At 39.8% G+C, this 21,398-nt stretch overlaps 1 protein-coding gene across 1 annotated transcript in view; it reads right to left on the bottom strand.

Moving 5' to 3' along the window:
* igf1ra (insulin-like growth factor 1a receptor) overlaps positions 1-21,079 on the bottom strand; it is an 84,140-nt gene extending 63,061 nt beyond the window's left edge. Inside the window, 2 exon segments of the mRNA XM_055155615.1 lie at positions 5,900-6,448; positions 20,131-21,079. Of these exon segments, the coding sequence (XP_055011590.1) occupies positions 5,900-6,448; positions 20,131-20,224 (643 nt within the window). The 5' untranslated portion in view covers positions 20,225-21,079.
* Between the last annotated feature and the right edge of the window lie 319 nt (positions 21,080-21,398).

The raw sequence follows: 21,398 nt of genomic DNA, 5'->3' as shown, positions 1-21,398 counted from the left end.
TGTTACCATGAAAACTATCATTTTACACCAGATGCACAACCTAAATATACCGTTTTTGTATCAAGCATTTAGTCTTGACATACCACAGTAAATAAGGAGCTGATGACCCCAAAATCTAGGCTAACCACATTAGTGACACTGGCCTCTTGTACTGTAACTACTGTATATATACACATGTGTGTAGCCTATAGCTTGGCCTGCAGTTCCCCTCTTTATCCCTCACCCCTGCTCTGACTAAGCTCGCAGGAATTTATACCTTCTATACTTAAAGGGGCAGGCGCATTCCACGGCTCGCACGCACGCGCCCCCACGCACACGCCCCTTTAAGCAAGTACGCAAATCACAAACAGTCTGCGGACGCCATTTTCTATGACCGCCCGGTGACAGGAGAAATAGTGTACAGCACAGGGAGGGGAGGGAGGAGCAGGAGGTGGTGAGGGGTATTCAAGTTCTGGCATCAGATTCATTTGTATTTCGTAGTTTACATTTGCGGTCCACCAACTATAAGCAAAAGCAAGCATGGATTTCTACAGTGTTAAAATGCTAATACAATAAAGCCAGGTCATTCCAACAAAAATAAATGCCAAGGTTTGCATAATTAATGAACAAATAAGAAAATCTTTTATGAATTGTGCCTTAAAGGTGTTAAGTGACACTGTGTAACTTTTCAGATGGAGGGTCTCCCACCTGCTGTTCTCCATGGAGATGTAATTGCTTCATGTGAAATATTTCATTTCGTATGGCATTAAGCCTTCATCATCATGGAGACCAAACCAGTGGTCAGATCTGTGGAGAGGCAACCCCACTCACAGTCAGAATGCCAGTTTTTGTAGGTATTTTTGAGCTAAAAAAATGTAATTGAATAAATGTAAGGTAGATCTGTTTATTGTCATATCATGGAACATTTGAAGCAGAGTAATGACATATCCATAGAAACAAGAAGGTGACGGACCCCCAACTGAAAAGTTACATAGTGCACCTTTAATAAAGCATGAACAAAGACTTCAATTCATAATGAACAGATTTTATTAAGATTAAGAATATTTAAGGCTTAGAGAGTACTTAGAAACCAAATCCCTAACTCCTTTAAGTAGTTACTAAGCTTGAATTATTCTTAAAGACACACTTTTTAGCCAAAAACAAAAATTAAGGCATGTTTTTTTTTTCATTTTGGTTGTCTTTATTGCTGAAAAATATAGAAAAAAATGTGACCTTGTGGGCTTGCATCTCCCCAAACATGACACTCTTTCCATGGAAATGTTGTTCCTTTATCTATAATCTTCCAGAGTATGGCAGACAACATCTAGCCCCACTGAGAATGTTCTGAAGTATGATTTTAAGTTTTTATTTCCATGCAATCACACAGGTGACGTGCCATCTCCAGAAAGTTACATACTATATCTAGAGAGGGAGAGAGAGGGAGAGAGGGAGAGAGAGGGAGAGAGAGGGAGAGAGAGAGGAGAGAGAGAGAGAGAGAGAGAGAGAGAGAGAGAGAGAGAGAGAGAGAGAGAGAGAGAGAGAGAGAGAGAGAGAGAGAGAGAGAGAGAGACAGAGACAGAGACAGAGAGAGGTGAAGGGGGGGATAAGAGGGGAGGGGGAGTGCAGTAAACAGAGGTCCAGCCGGTGAGTCTGCGGTCACATTCCTCCGGTTAATGTGTCCTCAGGTTAGACACACCTGCAGTCCCTCCCTTCCTTTGAAAAGTATATGTAAATAAGTAGTAGCTGCTAGTATTTGAATGTTTGTGAATGAAGAATTCAGTCAATCAGGTGCACCTTTTTTTTTTTAACAACTACAGACAAATACTATGCACTACCCAAAGGACAAAAAAATATCCTGTCCATTTGACCCATCCGTCAGTGTCACTGGGGCATCTGTTCAGAAGTTGTGGCTGTGCAGAATCTTTTAGTATCTGATTTTTGATACTTTTGACAACAGTGATTATGATGAGAAGAGTTTTGAATGATAGACAGATGTTGACCCAGAGCCTGGATGTGCGGAAACATTAAGATATGTTCTGTTGGCTAAAATTAGACATGTGAGTAATTGATTAGTGTAGCTGTAAAAGATTATGTACTTGGGCTCGTGTACTTAGTCTCACTGATTTGATTTGCACATCCAGAATGGGCTCCTATCAGAATGATTTTCAGCTTTCACATGGGACGATTTAAAGGTCACTCAATGTCTAAAAAGTCATGGGACTGAAAAGACTTCAAGTTGTTCATTTCACTTCATCAGAACAGAGGCGCAGTACTCTGTACACAAAAAGTTTTAAGTTGACAATGTGAAATGATTTGAATATTTGTTTCTTGCAACTCTCCTTCAGATATAATTAATTTTCACTTGAGTTTTTCCCTTTGAAAATACCAGATTCTGTGCATTATACATAGACTGTAGATATACATGGACATAGCTAACCTGTTAGCCACTGCATTCCAAAAAGGAAGTGAGTATGGGCATGCTTCCGACTTCATGGTCTCTGGGTCCAATTAACCTTCTATGGAAAAATACTTTCACCCCTCTCTCTAACTGCTGGTGTCAGTCCCATCATTTTGGTCTTAAAATGTTGGTTTTAACCCGCTCTAGATGAACCTTGTGTTTTTATTTAGATTTTTGTCCACAAATCAACATATGAACACTAATAACAGACAAAACAGGTGTCTCAGGAAGAGAGGAGGAGGAGGGGAAGAGGAGGAGAGGAGGGTGTCTGATGGGGTTTGCCACTGTTCACTCTGCAGTTTGTGTACTTAACATTTGGGTGACATTTCCCCTCAAAGGCCCTCCCCCTTCCTTGCTCCAGCCCACCCCTTCTCCTTTAGCCCCTCCCCTGGCCTTTACCCTCACACACTTACGCATTTATATTTTTCTTTGGTGTTTCTGAGTTTTTATTTTTTATTTTTTGAGCTTTCTACCATGTTATAATGTTGTTCCCACATCAAAAACACACATGAAAATTTTTTAGATGGATTCATTCATGTTTGAGTAATTTAGCGTTGTCTTGGCACGATTTGAACCCTCCTTACTTTCAGCTGCAAGATTCTGTGCAATGCTTAGTCTACAAGCCTACATCACCCATGCTCCCATATGACAATTTTCCATGAATATACTGTACACAGCACCTTGGCAAACCTGATGCAATGTGCAGTAGTTTCTGATTGTGTTGTGATGTCACTATGAAAGGGGAGTGACTTAGCGTGGGGAGCAAAGGGAGGGGGGACCCAAACCGAAATACGTTGTTTTTAACTACTTCCAAAAAGTTTTCCGAGTTATATAATTTGAATGAAGACCACTGGAATTCCTTGGCTGATTTTTTGGTTTGGGATTTTTTGTTGTATTGTTTTTAGAAAGCATTCCAATAAGCGTATGACCCAGTATGGAAAAAATAAAAAATATAAAATTAGCTATTACTACTATACACTACTGTGAAGTGGATTCCTCAATGTACCTTCTTGTGTCCTTCTAGTCCAGCTTATCTAAGGTTGGAGGTAGGATGAAGGAGGTAGGAGCTAGGAAGTAGGAGCTAAGACGTTGGAGAGAGGCGGTGGTGGGGGGGGCTTGTTTGTTGTCGCCCTGTGAAGTCAGGAAGCCCCCGGAGGCAGCAGTGAGTAGTGCGCGCAGACAGACATGTACTGTGGTGTAATTAGAGAGAGAGAAAACCGCTCCTCGCCCGCCCGCCCCTTCACCAACATCTGTACTGCACGAAAACAAGGCAATTATGCAGCAGGGGGAGAGGAAGGAGGGAGAGAGAGAGAAGGAAAGAAGGAGAGAAGGAGAGAGACAGAGGGCAAGAGAGAAGAGAGGGAGAAAAAGAGAGTAGAGATTGGAAGAGAGGAGATAGAGGGCCAGAGGGAGAGAGGAGAGAAGGAGGGAGTGAAAGAGAGGAGGGATGGGGAGAGAGCAGGGAAAGGAGAAAGAAAGTGAGAGAGAAGAGGGACAGGGAAAGAGCGAAGGAATAAAGAAAACAAGGAAAGGAAGGATCATAGTCTTTGAAGAAAACAAACCAAAGAATAGTGCTTGCACAGATCCAGGAAGTAAACACAAAAAAGATGAAAAAAAAAAAAAAATGTAACAAAACGACAACATAAAACACTATAAGGCAGACTTATTTTGACCTCAAGAGCTGCTTATACAATCTATCTGTACGGGGGCAAGTTACAATTTGCTCAAAGTTTAGCTCCAGTTCAGTGAACCAGTCTTCCACATATTCCCATCTCAAGTGTATGTAAGTGTATGCAAACACATGAGGAATGTGCTTAAGCAAATGCAAGGAGCCTAGTCCGTTCACCTGAAGGAAATCTCAGCAAGAACATAGTGACCATAGCAACATCATGAATATGGAACTTTTTAGTCCTGGTCTATCCTTATCCAGGTTTTGTGCCGGTTGAGTTAAGAGCCAATGAGTTCAGAGTAGTACTGATGTAGTCTGTGTCTGTAGTAGGGCTGGGTATCATTAAGAAGTTGCCGACACGATACATACCTCGATATGTAGGCCACGATACAATACATCTCGATATAGTGCACTTTCGATTCGATAAAGAATAAAGACTAAATCGTTAATCGGCTATGATACTAAAAGTCCTTGTTAAACCACTTCTTGTGCAAAGTTCATATGAAACACACCCATTTATCATCAAAACAGTGAAAATGTCAAATGTGTTGCATAAATGAGTTTTCTTCCTCTCAACAAGTAACAATACTGTAGCACTGTAACAAAATAATTTAGTAAAATACAACAAAAAATACTCTTGGCGATAGATCGATACAGCAGCAGACAATATCAATAGTGTATCATCACATTAAATGATATGATATATCGATATGTTGATATTTTTGCACACCCCTAGTCTGTAGTGTAGTCTAGGTTTAGTCCTGGTTAGTACAACTACAAATGTTTTTGGATTTTAGCTCCAACAGCAGGTGTTATACCCAGAACTCGACAGACCATAGTTTTTGGACCAGACAACTGTGTCCCGCAATACACAACAAAACACTCTGCACAACAACCAATAATCAGCTCTTATATCATTCTGCCCAACAATGCCAAAATACACAGAAGCATAACTAGCATGATGTTTAAGATTAATGACACACCTATTTGGCCATGTGATTGCAAATGTTACAGGGAAATTTGTGCTGTATACAAAATGAGAACATAAGAATATTAGTTAAACGATCCCTGGCTAGTACTACAATCACAACTGAACCAGTGTTGCCAATGCCTTAATCTGCAAATAGAAGACACATGCAAGTTTTTTCTCAATCTCAATATGTGGACAGGCCATGTCTCACGTGAAAGCTCAAAACGTCCAGAATTCCCTCACTGAGCTGCAGAGGCTGCACTAGCACTGATTAAATGTTTGGCTGCAGGAGCTGGGGTTTAGGTAGTGACCATTCAGATCAGAGAGAGGCATTTTATGTTTAAAACAACTGGATTTCAGCATTGAAACTGGCAACACAAATGAAAGACTCATGTGAGGCTCATTATGCTTTCCGATTGCATAATCTTCTTGAGAACCAAAACACGCAATTATAACATAAACAACTTGACCATCATGTCCAATGTTTTGTACTTAAGGATAAATCAGCATTACAGTTGTTATTAGTAAAAACTATATTTGATTTGAATATGTTTATCTGGGGACAATGAACACTGGTCATGTTTATGGAAATCTAAATCTTACAGTCCCTTCAGAGGATAAAGCATGAAAAATTGTGACTCGATGATCCACAGACAGGCTAAATAGCAGACAAAAGTATAATATACAATATCTGCCTGACACTGTGCATTTTGTCCACTCCTAACTCAAACCTAAAATTAATACATTTAATTTAAATAACTTTAAACTTCATGTTCTCCTTGAGAAAGCAGGCAAAATTGCTGACCACTGCACATCCTCTTACCTTTCTGACAGTGGTTGGAAGTCCAGCAGCGATAGTTGAAGTTGTCCAGACCGGTCCTCTTGCAGATGGGGCTGTCCTCCATGACGGCCAGGCACATGTTGTCACACTCTTCAGGGTCCTTGTTCCCGTTGATAATGTTGTTGCTCTCCTCCTCCATGATCTGAGACCAGTCCAGCGAGTCCACGTAGCACAACTCATTGTTCTTCTCCACGCGGATGGCTCCTCGTGTGATGTTCCTTAGGTTGTACAGGCCGATGTCCTTCAGGCTGGTCATCTCGTAGATCACCAGGGCATAGTTGTAGAAGAGGTTGCGCCCGCGGATGACGGTGAGGTTGGGGAACAGGCTGCTCAGGGTGGTCAGTCCGGACACGCGGAACAAGAGGAGGTAGTCTGTGATCATGGTGAGTTTGGGGAAGCTGAGGGACCGTAGCTCCTCCTGGTTGGTGTTGGAGATGAGGAGGATCTGCAGGTATCCCTCCACCACAGTGCAGTTCTCCAGGCGCTGCAGCTCCGTGATGTCATTCCGGATGTCAATGCTCGGAGCGCAAACTGGAACACAGGAGAGGAGAGTGGTTAGGGGGTGTGAGGCAGGGGAGGTACTACTTTTTAATACAATTGTCTTTTATTTCAGGCATTATACTTTTAATCCTACTTGAGAAATCATTTTGACAGTGTAGCAGTACTCTTACTTGAGTAACAGTTTTGGTTACTCTTCCTACTGTGAGTAAGTTTACAAGTGACAAAAGCTTTATGTAGACAATAGGAAATGATTTGAGCATTTGTGTTTCTTGCACTGCTCCTTCAGTTATGATTTAGTGTCTATCCTTTGAAAATACCAGATTTCATGCATTATTTAAAGCAACTGTTTGTAGCCTGCGCTCTACATTTAAAAAAAAAAAAAAAAGTACTGCAATCACAACTGAACCTGCCAGTGCCTTAACCTGCAGATAGAGGACACATACACACTCAGTGTTGGGAAGGTTACTTTTAAAATGTAATCCCCTACAGATTACAGATTACACACCCCAAAATGTAGTTTGTAACGTAATCCATTAAATTACTTAAAGTGAGTAACGTAATCTGATTACTTTGGATTACTTGATATTGTCATGTTTTTTTAAACGACATGAATGTAGCAACCACATCCTGAAAATTCTTGTTTGTTGTCTTCAAATTGTCTGAGCCCAAGTCTCCATGAATAAGCAACTGTTTGCTGTAGAGAAACAAAGACCATGATATCTTAATATAAGAGGTTTTGTCTGATCAGCTTTTCCTTCACCATATTAAAAAATATTATTGATAGAGAAATAATTTTTTATATGAGATCACCTTAAATTATGTCAACCTACTGTTAGGTGTCATGTTGTTTAGACCTGGTTTAGTCCTGGTTTAGTCCAGGTTTAGTCCTGATTTTTAGACCTGTTTAACTCCTGATTTTAGACCTGGTCTAGACCAGGTCTAAACCAGGTCTAAACCAGGTCTTTAGTTCTGGTTTAGTCGTGGTTTAGTCCTAGTTTAAACCTGGTTCAGTCCTGCTTTAGTCCTGGTTTAGTCCTGGATTAGTTCTGGTTTAGTCCTGGTGTTAGTTCTGGTTTAGAGGCGCACAGGAGGAAGCGCGGTTTACGCGAGAAAACACGGTCCACACGCGGCGCACGAGACGGCGGTGTCCGCGCTGTAACTACGGAAGGAGACGTGGTCCGCGGGTTCTCAGGTTGATGACGATGATGAAGGTGTGTGTTTGTGTGTGTTTGTGTTTGTGTGCGTTTGTGTGCACGTCCACTCATGTCGCAGGTCACTATAGGACAGTAGTGCAGATATTATGAGTCTATGCAGGTTGTTTTCACCAGTGCCAGTAGCTCCTGTTTCACATTTAAGTTGTAGGCGATTTTATATATATATATATATTTTTTTTTATATATGTATATCTCACATCGGGAGAAGAATTTCTTTTTTACCACTGCACTGCTGCTTCCACTGTGTGACTGACACCGCCAACTTTAACATGACGTTTCCATCGGTCTTATTGCGCGCGTTCTGTTTGGGTTTCCGGCAATGAGTGAAATTACCGAAATAAAAAAATAAATAAATGCGAGGTAGCACAAAATGTGAAAACAGGAAAATACCGCCTTGTAATCCACTTATTTCAGCAAAGTAACTGTAATCCAATTACCACTCATTGAAACAGTAACTATAACGGAATACAGTTACTCATAATTTGTACTCTGATTACGTAACGGCGGTACATGTAATCCGTTACTCCCCAACACTGTACACACTCTTCTCTTTTCTCATCCTTCTGCTTATATCCAGATTTAAACCAACTGGATTTAACAATATCCAACAGAACATTTTAAAATAATTCCTAAATGAATGCATTGCTCTGTGGGGAAGTGAAGACTGACATACCATATAATTCCATTTGAATTTGAAACAATACTCAGGCCTCTGGATAAATGTGTATTTGTACTCTCACCTTCCTATAGATTAGCATGTTAAGATTTCCATTATACTAATCTCCTTTGCACTATTTAATCCTGTTAGCTGTGATTGTACTAGAGGCATTTGGTGATTGCCTCTTTGATACACTCACAATGCAACTCAGTGACAAAAATAACTAGTTGCTTTTGAGTTACACTTTATAATAACACTGTGTATTGGAATGCCTGTTTTTTTATCAGCAGAATAACTTTGCTCAGGGTCAGAGGAGGTAAGTATGTGACATTACACCGGAGGGATCTGTTATTTCATTTCACATCACATTTTTTCTTTGTGAAATTGTATTGTGATCACCTTAAATAACCCGGGCATTTGAACACACACTCCAAACCGCAGCACCAGCGCGTCCCCGCACTCCAATAAAAGACATGTATTATTAATTCTAATTAAGTGGAGAGCACTTGAGGGAGCAGCAGATTCACATCGTGTTTGGCTATTAGCGCTGTAAACACAATCCCAAGGTAAACATCAGTGTACGGTAGTTTCACCTGACTGCAGAGAGAAACTAGGGGTGGGCTGATATGGATAGTTTGAGGTGATTCCGATATCTGCAGTTTGGTCTACTCTTGTGGCCAATAACTGATATTGACTTTAGATTTTAGTAAAGATCACACATTTACTTTTCACTCTTATCTGGAATAGCTTGTTGCATGATGTTCCTTTCTTCCATAGTTGCTTAAGAGTCTGTTCAAAAAGATAAATCTGATGCACTGAGGACAAACTCAAAATGACATCTTACAGAGAAAGGGGCAGTGCCAAAAGAATATCGATATCGAATATAATTATCAGTTGATACCGATAGTGACAAATCTGTATCAATAACAGTCGACACTGGAGCCAAAAAGAAACAGAAGGCACTAAGGGTTGGGCAAAATGGCAACAAATATTGATATAGTGATCAATCTCAATTTTCTTAGATGATTTCATTTTTTAATTTTCAAAAATAAAACAAAAATGTCTTTAAATAGTGATTTGAAGTACTGTAGAAGCCTTTAAAAAGGGGTATAAAGCATTATGTTTTAAAAGTTACAGAGCTTGAACTATGCATTCAATTTTGTTTGTTTTTATTTTTCTTTTGTCATTTTATACAGTAAGTCATAAGTGAAATTGTAAACGCAAACTTGCTGTTAATGCGCTGCTTTTCCTTCTCGGAATTCTATCATTGTTTAACAGGGTTAGGCATGATAAGTACTTTTTACTTTATAGCCTAAACTCTTTCAGACATGATCCACGAGGCTGTAGTCTATGTTTTTTGTAGTGCTGCAAAATGACCGAATGAACTACTACTATTACTACTATTTTAGCTCTGCAAAATTAATCACAATCAAATCAAAATTATAATTTGAATGGCCTCAATTAGTAAATTGCAAAAGCTGTAATTTTTGCAAAGTGCCATAATTTCCTCCACAAACAACATAATCTCCTGTCTTATTCTAACCCTGTAGTTTTGTCCGAGCATGTTCTCAAATGGGATTACAGTATTAGTTTGTAGGTTCTTATTTCTTTAAAACCTCTGGATGTTCCAAATAGTGCATTTTGCATAATACCTCCTCTAATGATTATGAAATGGTCTTATAAAGCCGTTTTCAGGCTTTCATGTTACTGTTCAATGCATTTTTTATTCACTCCTCACACAGTCACACTCAACAGTGCCAAGACATTTTTGTGGCCACAGCTGCCAGGGGGCAAACGGACAAGGCTATGGTGCCCATTTTGCAACCATCATAAATCATTTACTCAAACACTCATACTTATGGTTGTAAAATGTATTGCTCAAGGACACAAGAATGGTATGAATTGACAAGAGTGGAATTCAAAATGCCAAACAATTATAGGACTTCTGCTCTATCACCTGAACCACAGTCACTAAAAGACACAAGAAGAGGGCATAACCTAATACAGTTTTTGGTGTTTTCCACATTTTAACATTATTCAAAGCGATAGCAAGTGAATTACCAACAGAAATGACAAAACACTTGATTTAAAACTGTGTTGACCAAAAGCCAGTGGCATATGAGCTCCTTGGTTAAACCTGTTAAGTGCTTACACAGGCTTAGCTGTTCACCGCAACACGAACCGATCAACTGCCCTGTGCAGAGGAGAGAACTACAGAACTATTATACAAATTACAAAAAAGAAGAGAATGTACATTTAATTACAAATCTATGACATAAATCTAAATATTTATAGGTGCTTTGTGGAATCCTGGTGGGAGATTGCTTTGCCTGAAATATTATACAGCTTTTAACTTCTCTATTTCCGAGGGCGGACTGGCATACAGGGATATTGGGGATTTCCCCGATGGGATGCTGGGTCAGTGGGCAGTACTGCAGTCCAGACAGCTCATGCTGGGACTCGAGCCTCTCCATGTGCAGCAGAAACTATTCTCTATCTGTGTCTAGTATAATGGCATAATGTTGGTGATAGTGTTTACCACATGAGTTTTAAACATGAGCTCAGACATCCTGCCAAAAGTGTGTGCAAAAGTGTGGTGTTAAGGAGCACTGCTGTCACTGTGGTGTTCACGGGCCTCTTAAGACCACTAATGTGACTCTGGTGTGAGCTTCACAGGCAATGCACTCTAGGTCCTACAGGGGGACTCTGATTTTTAAAAGTACAGAATTTAATTTTGATTTCTGCCAATCATTATAATTAAAAAAAACAACAACATTTAATTGCAATTAAAAACAATACTTTATTAAAAATAGCCAAACTCTTATAAATAATTGGGCTCTGCATAATAATGATACAGGTCAATAAAATCAGGCCAGTAAAAATACCACCAAGTACTATTAGGACAAATCTAAAAATCTGTTTTGAAATCCCTCCAGTTATATTCAAATCAAATTACACAAAATACTAAATTAGTAAGGTTAGCCGACTGATAATATCGAACTGACATTAAAGAAAATGAATGGACATTTAAACCGAAGGGGCATAAGACCGCAATCCCACAGGGGCTCATCCAGCCAAAGTCCAAGGACGATTTCTTCTTTCAGTCTTGCCCTGTCTATCTTCATGGAGACAGCTATCACATACAGTATGCATGTTTTAAGGTATTTTTTCAGCAATAAAAATATCAGTACTGAAAAAAACAAAATAGACTAGTTCAATGTCACTGTGGAACATTTTAGACAAAACAATAACATCTCCTTAGAGAAAAGCAGGTGGCAAGAGAAGCCAGGCTCAAGTATACACCGTTCCCACAGCTCCCATACAGATGTGCAGATGGAGCTCCGCCCACAGCAAACAGGAAGCCCCAAATAAGGAGTGTGTTTACTAACAAGCTCTTATGGCCATCTCACGCTCACTCAGAAGGTCCTTGCACAAATGCCAGAGTTGCACTGAGTTTGAGCTTGCTCTGTTTTTGTCCTTGGATCAGATAGACAAATTAAAGCTACATTTTACTCTTCTGGACCAGTACAAAAGAGCAATTATATTCCACTGAGGAGTAAGGAACAACTAATCATGAAAAACTGCATGTTGTCCACAGTACTGACAATAGAATATGATTTTCAACATATAATAATATAGCACTTTCTTTTATATTATCATGTGCCCTTATATCTGTGTAATCCCTCATCCAGGTACCATAGTGGTCCATGGGTGTACTGTGTACTATATGTGCTCTTATACTTGTTCTCATACAACTCAAGATCATTCTAAAGCTGTTCAGAAGAGTTTCATTTCACCTCTGTGAATATGTGACTTTTTTAGTATCAATACCTGCTCAAATGAGTATCTAGCTTTGTGATTAGTTTTATAGCAAACAGTGTCTGATTTTCAATACTTTTGACAACTCTAGTTTATAGAACACAATAGTAAGCTTGACGTTCATGAAAGACTATACAGAATAAAGATAACAGTTGTTATCAACTCATAAAAAGTGTTATTTGCTTTTAACATTGACATTAACATTTGACATGCTTGAGAATTTTTCATACAGCCATAAGACCATAGATTTTTAATTTTATGACTTGTATTACTTGAAAATAGTGTTTAGTATTTAGAGAACTTACAAAAGAACTCAACAGTTTCAACAGCATCCTGATTGTTTTAGTTATTTGTCCTTCCCTTCACTACAAAACCTGTGTTAGGATCACTGACAATCGCCCTGCTGCTATGTTGTCTTTTCTAAATGCCTGACTCCACACAGTTACCAGCAGGAGGCAGCAGATATCTTATCCAAGCATTCCCAGTGAGATACAACTTCCTAACCAAAAACACATTCTATTCTAACATGTGAAACACAAATACCAAAACGGAAACAAAGTTACTTAAAGTAGAGGTCATGACAATGATAAAATTTTAAAGTGCGCTATGTAACTTTTCTGATGGGGCTGCGACCTGGAATGTTTCCAATTCACAGTATCATTAAACTATCTACATAAAACATATATCTCTGTGGACACAAGCAGCGCAGCCACCAGGCCAAGTTACGGGTCAGATCTGTTGAGAGATGACCCTGAACACAGTAAGAAAGAATGCATATTTTCTTGTGTCTTACCCAAGTACAGACAACAATATTTACAGCTCCTGGGGTAAAAATAAGTCAACTACGTACTGTCTGCATCTAATTATAAGCATATTTTTGTCCAATAATAAAGAAGCGCAAATTAGCATGCGAGTTGCGCCTTTACCGTGACTGCAAAACTCTGAAAAGTGCTTATAAGTTTATAACCGTGACTAATTGGGATGCTTCGGAATGCTTATGGTAAGTGAGGAAGAACTTCATGTTTTCAAGACAGTAAAAACCAGGTACAACACCTTTAACACCATACTATAGAAGACTTCAATCAACGCAACAACACATGGCAGTTCCTTCCCCGGAAAAGTTACACAACTCACCTTTTAACTTTCGGCATAGTTTGACCTCCATTTTGAGTGCGTTTGTTTACGCGCTCGAACCCTAGCTCCTCCCCAGGTTAAAATTGTCACTCTAAAAATAGCCCCAGCCGCAGTTGTATTGTTTTAGCGTTGGACCGGCTCTAAATCGTCACGTTTGGCTCTTCCCTGCTCCAGATTTAGAACGGAAACTATCAGTCGGCCCTGTGTACTGTTTGGGATGGCCTCAGGGTCCCTAGCGAGTCATTGGTCTGCTACTGCCTTTGTTTCATTCACAAATTTCTACTCCACAGACAGGGGGAGGGGAGGAGAGACGGAGAGACGAAAGGGAGAGATGGGAGGGGGGGTAAACAAAGAGTAATTTGTGTGTTAGTAAAAAGAGAAATCCTAGGACACACTTCCTGATGGGGGCGTGAAGAGGCCTGGGAGAAAAGGAGGGGGAAGGAGAGAGAGAGAGAGAGGGAAGAGAGAGAGGAGAGAGAGAGAGAGGGGGGGGGGGAGAGAAACGCAGAGAAGTATATAGAATTACATACAAACTTCTGGTAAACTTTTGAATGAGCTGGGGATTTCTTTCACACCAGTATGACAACTATGACAACTATAGCCTAAATTGTACCTTATTTATTTCACACGTTTTTCACTTCTAAATAAAGCAAGACTACACATGTACGTAAGCGCAAGCAGTTTGGTTACTAGGAAACAAAATTCTGTTTAACTTCTAAAAAACACTTTGAATGTGTGAAAACTTTGTGGTGTTTTAGGTAAATCCCTTGAAACTAAAATAAATGTGACTTTACATGACATGACTTTACATAAAAAAATTGTCATCCATCTCTCTGGAACTGCTGCAATGAGCCTCATCTTTTTGGTCTTAAAATGTTTGTATTAACCTTCACATGATTCTGCTGTTTTCATTTCAATATTTTGTCTGTAAATAAATTCCTCTTCCTAATACAGGAAACACATTTGCCCCTATAACTGCTAGCCTTGGGAGCTTCATTGGACTGGAGTTGAGCTCTATGGGTAATGTCACAGTCCCTTAGATGACTTCTTTACACAGTCTATGGCAGTTAATCTCCCCAAATTCAAACTGACAGGTGGATTAGCCAATCAGGGACACGTATGGTCCCTTTGTATCGAAATAAATATGGCTGCTTATGACGAAAAAGGAAACATACCACAGCGAACTGAAAAACATGGCAGATTTCTTCAGAATCAATGAGCGAAGCACTAGGGCTGGGTATTATTAAGAAGTTGTCGATACCATACAGTGCACTTTTGAGTCAATACAATATATTTCACATTGATTTGATATGGTTCAATAAAAAATAATGGCTAAATTATGACTGTGATTCTAAAAGTAAACTTCTTGTTCAAAATGAATATGAAACACACCCATCTTAATCACCAAAACAGTGAATGTCAAATACGTCGCAAAAAACAAGCAACAAATCTATAGCGCTGTAACAAAATAATTTTGTAAAATAGACAAAAAAATACTCTTGGTGATATAGCGAGACAGCAACCCACAATATCGATGCTGTATCCTCACATTAAACAATACCATATATCAATATTTTGATATTTTTGCACACCCCTACGAAGCACTAAAGTAATTTTGTTTGTTAATGATGGGTGACCAATGAGCTCTTTCCTTCACACATGTTCCTGAAATAAACAAATCTGACTGCGATCATCTGGCTTCATTTTGGATTTGCCAATACAATAATAATATTCTAATGATAATACAACAATAATATGTTAATACAAACACAACTAATACAATTTGCCACCCATTTACACTGCTCTAATGAAACCACCAGGGTCAGGAACCAAAACTTCAACTGAGATAAGATATGACACATTGCCTCATGCCACACACCAAGTAGGTGCTGCTTTAAATGTGTCATGGGGTACTCTGTGTGGAGTTTGCATGTTCTCCCCATGTCTGGGTGGTTTCCTCCAGGAATAATCCCTCAGCTAAGGTACTCACGATCTCTCTTCTCCACTTTCTATTTACCTTCTCTGTCTCTAGCTATCTTCACTTCCCTTTCTCTCTCTTTCCTCTCCCTCTCCCTCTCCCATGCTGAGTAAACAGAGTTGGACACCTGATGCCCTCCCTCCCTCTCTCATATTGATGATTGATAAACTCTGGCCTCTTAGAGAATGCCGGTGCTGTCCTGCTCCAGAGCAAACAGAGCAGCACATTAATGCGTTTACTCAGATAAGCGCCACACTTTATTTACACCTGCGCTAAACAATATTACAAATATAAAGGCCATTCTCTCCACTCCATTCATTTGTGTATGTACGCCCGGTAAAATACCCACTTAAAGTTCACCTGACCTGACTCTGCAGAGTTAAAGCCCGTTTCACATGGTCAGTAAACTGAGAATAATCCTGTGTGTAATATTAAACATTTTCAATAACACATGTCATACCACAACTTCATCGAAACAATTGTAGTGTTTTAAAAGGGGGGCTAGTTTACATCTATGAGATATTAACTGCTAACACATCTCTCTCCAACTATCTAAGGATAGAGGGATGGAGGTAAAGGTTAAGGTACTGTCCCCGTAGGAGACGTATCTCAGTGATCTTGTTGCCAGGCTTGGTCAGGACTACCTTAGCTGGAGGATTTTACTTATGGTGCATGTTTTGGGTTGATGGGGAAAACCGGAGTGCCTGGAGGAAACACATCCATACATGGGAAGAACATGCAAACTCGACACAAAAAGGCCCAGGTGACCCATGGATTGAACCCGGAACCTTCTTCCGGGACAGAGATGATTCAGTCTGTAGTCCACTGACACACTTTCTTCACTGACTCAGCCTGACGTGTGCTGATGTATCAGACAACACAGCACCCATGAGGGACAGACAGGGAGGGAGGAGGGACGGAGATGGAGGGACAAGGTAAAAGGATGGAAATAGAAGGACAGAGATGGAGGTATAGAGAAGTGGATGAAGGGATGGATAAGAAGGGATAGAGATGGAGTAATAGAAGAGGCACGAAGGACTGGAGGGATGTAGATGGAGGAACTGAGATGAGGGATGGAAAACCAGGCTAACCAGCTCTGTGGTAACTAAATCCATAACACGGTTGATAAAAGTCCAAAAAGCACATTTAGAACTTACAATTTCTCTCTTATCTTATCTTATGATATATTTGGTAGCATCACGGCACTTCGTGGGTAGTACTAGTAGGCAAGTACTGTAGCAGTACCAGCCAGGCCGTCTCCCTCTGCAGTGACCCCCCCACCCCAGGGCCCGCAGGTTACACGGGTGGGCTTATGATGAGTTTCGATTATCCACTCCACCATTCAACATTCCCAAAGCTCTGTCTCCCATTCACAGACCCAGAGTGGAGCAGTGTACCCGTCTGACCTGCTCTCCCAACCCACTCGATAATAACTATGGGACTATTTTTAACCAATGAAATAATACAAACGCTGAGTGACATGGTCTATATAAAACTCTTATCTCTCTATCAACAAACAGTCGGATTCCCACATGGTTTATTTTAGAAAAGGCTATTCTCAAACGCGCGATGTGCCTGTTCAAAAAGTGTGGGCGCATTCCACGGATTCCTTTCACTACTGCAGAGAGGAGGTGGCTGATTGGACAGTGGTTAAAGTGGGAAAGATATGTCATGTGTGTCAGATGCCCTCCCTGTGTCTTCATGGGGTCTTATTGTAAAAGCTGCTAATCATGTAGTTTAGACATTCACAAACATGTTCTGAAATGTCACTATGGGTCAGATGCCCTCCCTCTTTCTCTATGGGGTCTTATTCTGTGTAAAAGCTTTTAACCCTGTAGTTTAGGCTTCTATAAACATGTTCTGAAATGTGCCTGTGTGTCAGATGCCCTCCCTGTGTCTCCATGGGGTCTTATTCTGTATACAAGCTCCCAACTCTGTAGTTTAGGCTTCTATAAACATGTTCTGAAATGCGTGGGATTCTTGTATTAGTTTAGGATTAACAGTTAAGATTTCAGTCTTCTCTCAAATCTTGTTAAGATGTTAAATGTCCTGTACCTGATTTTTATTTGAGCAAAATGACTCTGTCCCAGGCACTCCAGATATATTGTATAAACACTTCCTGAGGTCAAAATAAGTCAGCTGTGCACTTACAAAGCGTTTTATTGTCCGGCACTTATTAAGTGTGTATTGAATTGTTATTCACTATGGCAACAGTCCTCATTTTTCATCACTCTGAAACCCATAGATAAGCACAAGTCCTAACAGAAGTTCTAAGATAATAGATGTGGTATCTGTCCACAAAACAAACCTAAACCTGGACTAAACAGGATTCAACTGGGGCCAATGTGGATTAAACCAGGACTAGACCTGCTTATATCTAAACATTGACTAAACCAGGTCTTAAACCAAGTCTTAAAGGTGCTGTTCTAATACCTGTCTTAAAAACGTAAAAAACAGGACTCGTTCATTTCAAATGGTTTGCAGTGGTCCAAAATTATTCTTCACTTACCTTATGCATTCCAAGCCTGTTAATTATTCACCTCAATGAGTTCATAAGTACTTTTTGCTGTTACTTTAAAGCAAACAGCAACAAGCATGCTAATAGCACACTTCCTTATTATCAGACAATGAAAGGCTTTATAATTGGATGCAGACAGTACACAGCAGACTTATTTTGACCTCAAGAGCTGCTTATGCAATATTTCTGAACTGGGGCAAGACATATTTTGCTAAAATACAAGGGAAAGAATCGAGTAGAGCGCCTTTAAGTAGGACAGAAGTAGACTGGCCCCTATGCACTCTCCTGGCCTGTAGAGCGTGTCGGGCCCCTGCTCCTGTGAGGGCAGCAGTCACAGTCTGTCACTCAGCCAGAGGAAGCTGTCTGAGACCGGAGATCCATGTGCTGTGTTCTGGCTAGTGTTGTCACGATACTAACATTTCAAACTCATCTTCAATACTAAAGAATAGACTCAATACTGATTTTGATACCGAAAAGCTCTTTTAGGCATAATGTAATTTTCAACAATAGTATTTGTGCCATTCAGACTTTCTTTTATACTATCATGTGGCCTTATATCTGTATAAAAACCCTCAGCTGTCCAGGTGGGTTCCATTGTGGTCCATGGTCATATATAAGTCAAGGTCTTCTACTTTTTTTGATGCAGCTCAAGATCATTCTTAAGCTATTCTGGAAAAGTTAACTTCTGTCCTGTAAATGTGACTTTTTTAAAAATATTGATACCTGCTCAAATGAGTACCAAGTTTGGATACTAGTTTTAACATTGATTAGGATTGTTAGAGTAACTGTTGTATACAGAAAACAAAGTAAAACGTATATCTCAAATATATATCAAAAAATATCTCAATCTTTAACATTTTGTCTTTCACTTGTCTCTTTACCATTTTAGTTTGCTCTTTATGTTTTCCTTGTTAAAATATAAAACATTTACATGACATTTATATAATCTGATTACTCCAGAAATCAGATAATGATCAGATATTGGTGTGCATCTAAACATAGCTGATGTCACGGCATGTGCATAGGAATAATCTGGATTTTAATCAACTTTAAAAAGGGATAATTTAAGATAACTTTGCCAATGTGGATGTATTAACTGACAGCGCATTTATTCTAGAAATGTCAGTGCAAGAGAAATCAGCTGTCAGAACAAGTTAGGATAAAGTCACAGTGTTTCAAGCCAGTACTATCAACTGTAAAATCTCCTGGATGGGAGTTGAAACATCTTGATTGCAAAATCCCTGTCGAGATGACCACTGTTGTAACTGTCTCTACACTGAATCTGGACGAATGAGGGATTCGAAGTATCAAAAAATAATGCTGCAATTTATATTTTTTATTTAATTCATATATATTTAGATATTTATTTATACATTTCTATTATTTATATATTATTTTATATTTTGTCTGCTGGATTACATCAACACCAAAACATTACAATAATTACTATAGGATATATATTACAATAGTTAAGTGTACATTTTATTCTGCTTGGGTAATATATTGGGTTATATTAAGTTTTTAATGTATATTTATGACATTTTAAATTTAACCAAAACAGTTTGTTCAAATGGCAAGTGTCTGCCAATACATACTAGGCAAAAATAATCTATAAAACGAGCGAAACAAGTTTTTTGACCATTAATACTTTATAAATTGATTATGGTATTTTTTGTTTTGTTTTACATATACATTCATGAGCAAAGCATCCCTATAACTTTATTTTTTAACTTGGACAATTTGTACAAGATTCTGCACAAGTTTACTTTGCACTGAAATATACCCAGTCGTGAAGGACTGAATAGATATGCATGTTTTTACATTTTTAAAGCGCCATATAATGTAACATAATAGGTAGGCTGCATTTAAAAAAATATAGCAACCTTTGTTTTTCTACTGTTGGTTCATTCTAGCACTTTAGACCAGTCTGATAAAGTAAAATCCTATACTCAAAAGAGTGTGCCGTTCTCAGTAAAGCAATCCTGTACGTGCGTGAGAACACTGCTGGCGACTCGCTCACTCCCGAATGCAAAATGGCCACATGGTCGTAGTAACCTTCATCTGTGATCTCCCGATCCCTCCGCAGCTCTCCATTACAAACGTTACGCACACGAAAAATACATTTCACAAATATTTAGTTGTATTAAACTGCTCAGCACCGACGTTTACGTTATACGACGAGACTGAATGTTCTAGACCTAGTTTTGAAGGATCGTGTCCACCTCCGCCACGAAGAAGCCTACCACATGGTCCTGTAGCATCCCAGGGTACATGCAATCCACGCTTTAGCCGTCAACAAGCACGGCAGCGTCATTTTAATAAATATGTGAAGATTTTCGATCAACTCTGAAACCTTTCACGCTATAAACTCATATTAAAATTATTACTTACTCTCGCCATATGATGTCAAAACGCACAAGCTGGAGATGGAGAGGAGGAAGCCCCAAAACACCGTCTGGGTGTACACCGGTGCGCCAGCTTTCATGTTCCTTTGCGTAACTCCCACGTAAAATGTATAGAATTATAAAAAATGTATAAATCCAGGTATCGATTTGAGATTAAAAAATAAAGATCCAATGCGTTAAAAAATGTTACTCTCCGCTGGTAGCCTCCGAAATCGCGTGAGACAATTCCAACTAAAACAGGCTATATAAATTAATCTACGAACTAACTGTGGCAAAAAATGAGAAAAATAAGAGATATAAAAAAACAAAAACAGTCTGCTATTTTTGCCAATCGCTGCATGCTCGGGCTGCTATGCCACACGAGCCCGTTTTTCTGGACAAATAGTGATAATCTGCGTCGTCCGTCTCCATCTCGTAATTCCAAATAACAGCACTATGTCCTGTCCTTTTTTATTTTTTGAGGACAACTTCCTAAAAGGTTAATAGCCAGTGAGGAGCCCCATACACGCGAGCCAGTGTTGGGGAAAAGGGGGAGGTGGGGGCGAGGAAAGCCAGCTACACAGGGGTGGTGGCTGGGAACCTCAAAAATGAATGATAAAAGCACCAGGTTACACGCTTTAAATCCAAAGTGCCCAGTCGTTATAGAGGCGGTGCGTAGTAAGTGATCCGAACCAGGCCGGGCTGCTCCGTGCTGTGCCGAAAACAAAACCAGACTTCTGCCACGCAATAGAATGGGTCTCTCCAGCTAAACGCGAAGCCGGGGAGGGAGAGGAGACGTGTGCTGGTCCTAAAGGCAAACACTACCATCCGCCGTCAAGTCTGCTGAGGTTTTTCTCCGCGTAAAAAGTAGAAAAACAAAGCCAGCTGTAGCCCGTACTCCCAAGGCTATCCGACGGTGGCTCGCCCTCGCTCGGTGTCCGCTCCTCCGTGGAATCTGTGCCGTAAACAGAGTCGGCTTCGCTCACTCAAACGCGCAGGGTCCGGATAAGGTGGCGGGCAGAGGAGAGAAAAACCCGGGCTGGATCAGGAGCGAAGAAGCGGTATTACGCGCGCCTTACGCACACTCTGATTGGCTCGCTGACTGTCGTTATTCAGCCATAAGCTTTGTATTGTTTTTAGTTATTCTAGCCTACGTGCGTTGAATTAAAATATCTCGAAATGAATAAACATTTTAGTGCATTAACACGGTGAATTCGAATCGACGCTTTTATTTGCATTTTAATAAAGCCACAGCATACTAGTGTAACTTTTTTG

The sequence above is a fragment of the Boleophthalmus pectinirostris genome, unplaced genomic scaffold (assembly GCF_026225935.1).
Source record: "Boleophthalmus pectinirostris isolate CB_2022bp ecotype Guang Dong unplaced genomic scaffold, ASM2622593v1 HiC_scaffold_2, whole genome shotgun sequence".
NCBI classification, from domain to species: domain Eukaryota; kingdom Metazoa; phylum Chordata; class Actinopteri; order Gobiiformes; family Gobiidae; genus Boleophthalmus; species Boleophthalmus pectinirostris.
This window is presented reverse-complemented; position numbering and strand designations above follow the sequence as displayed.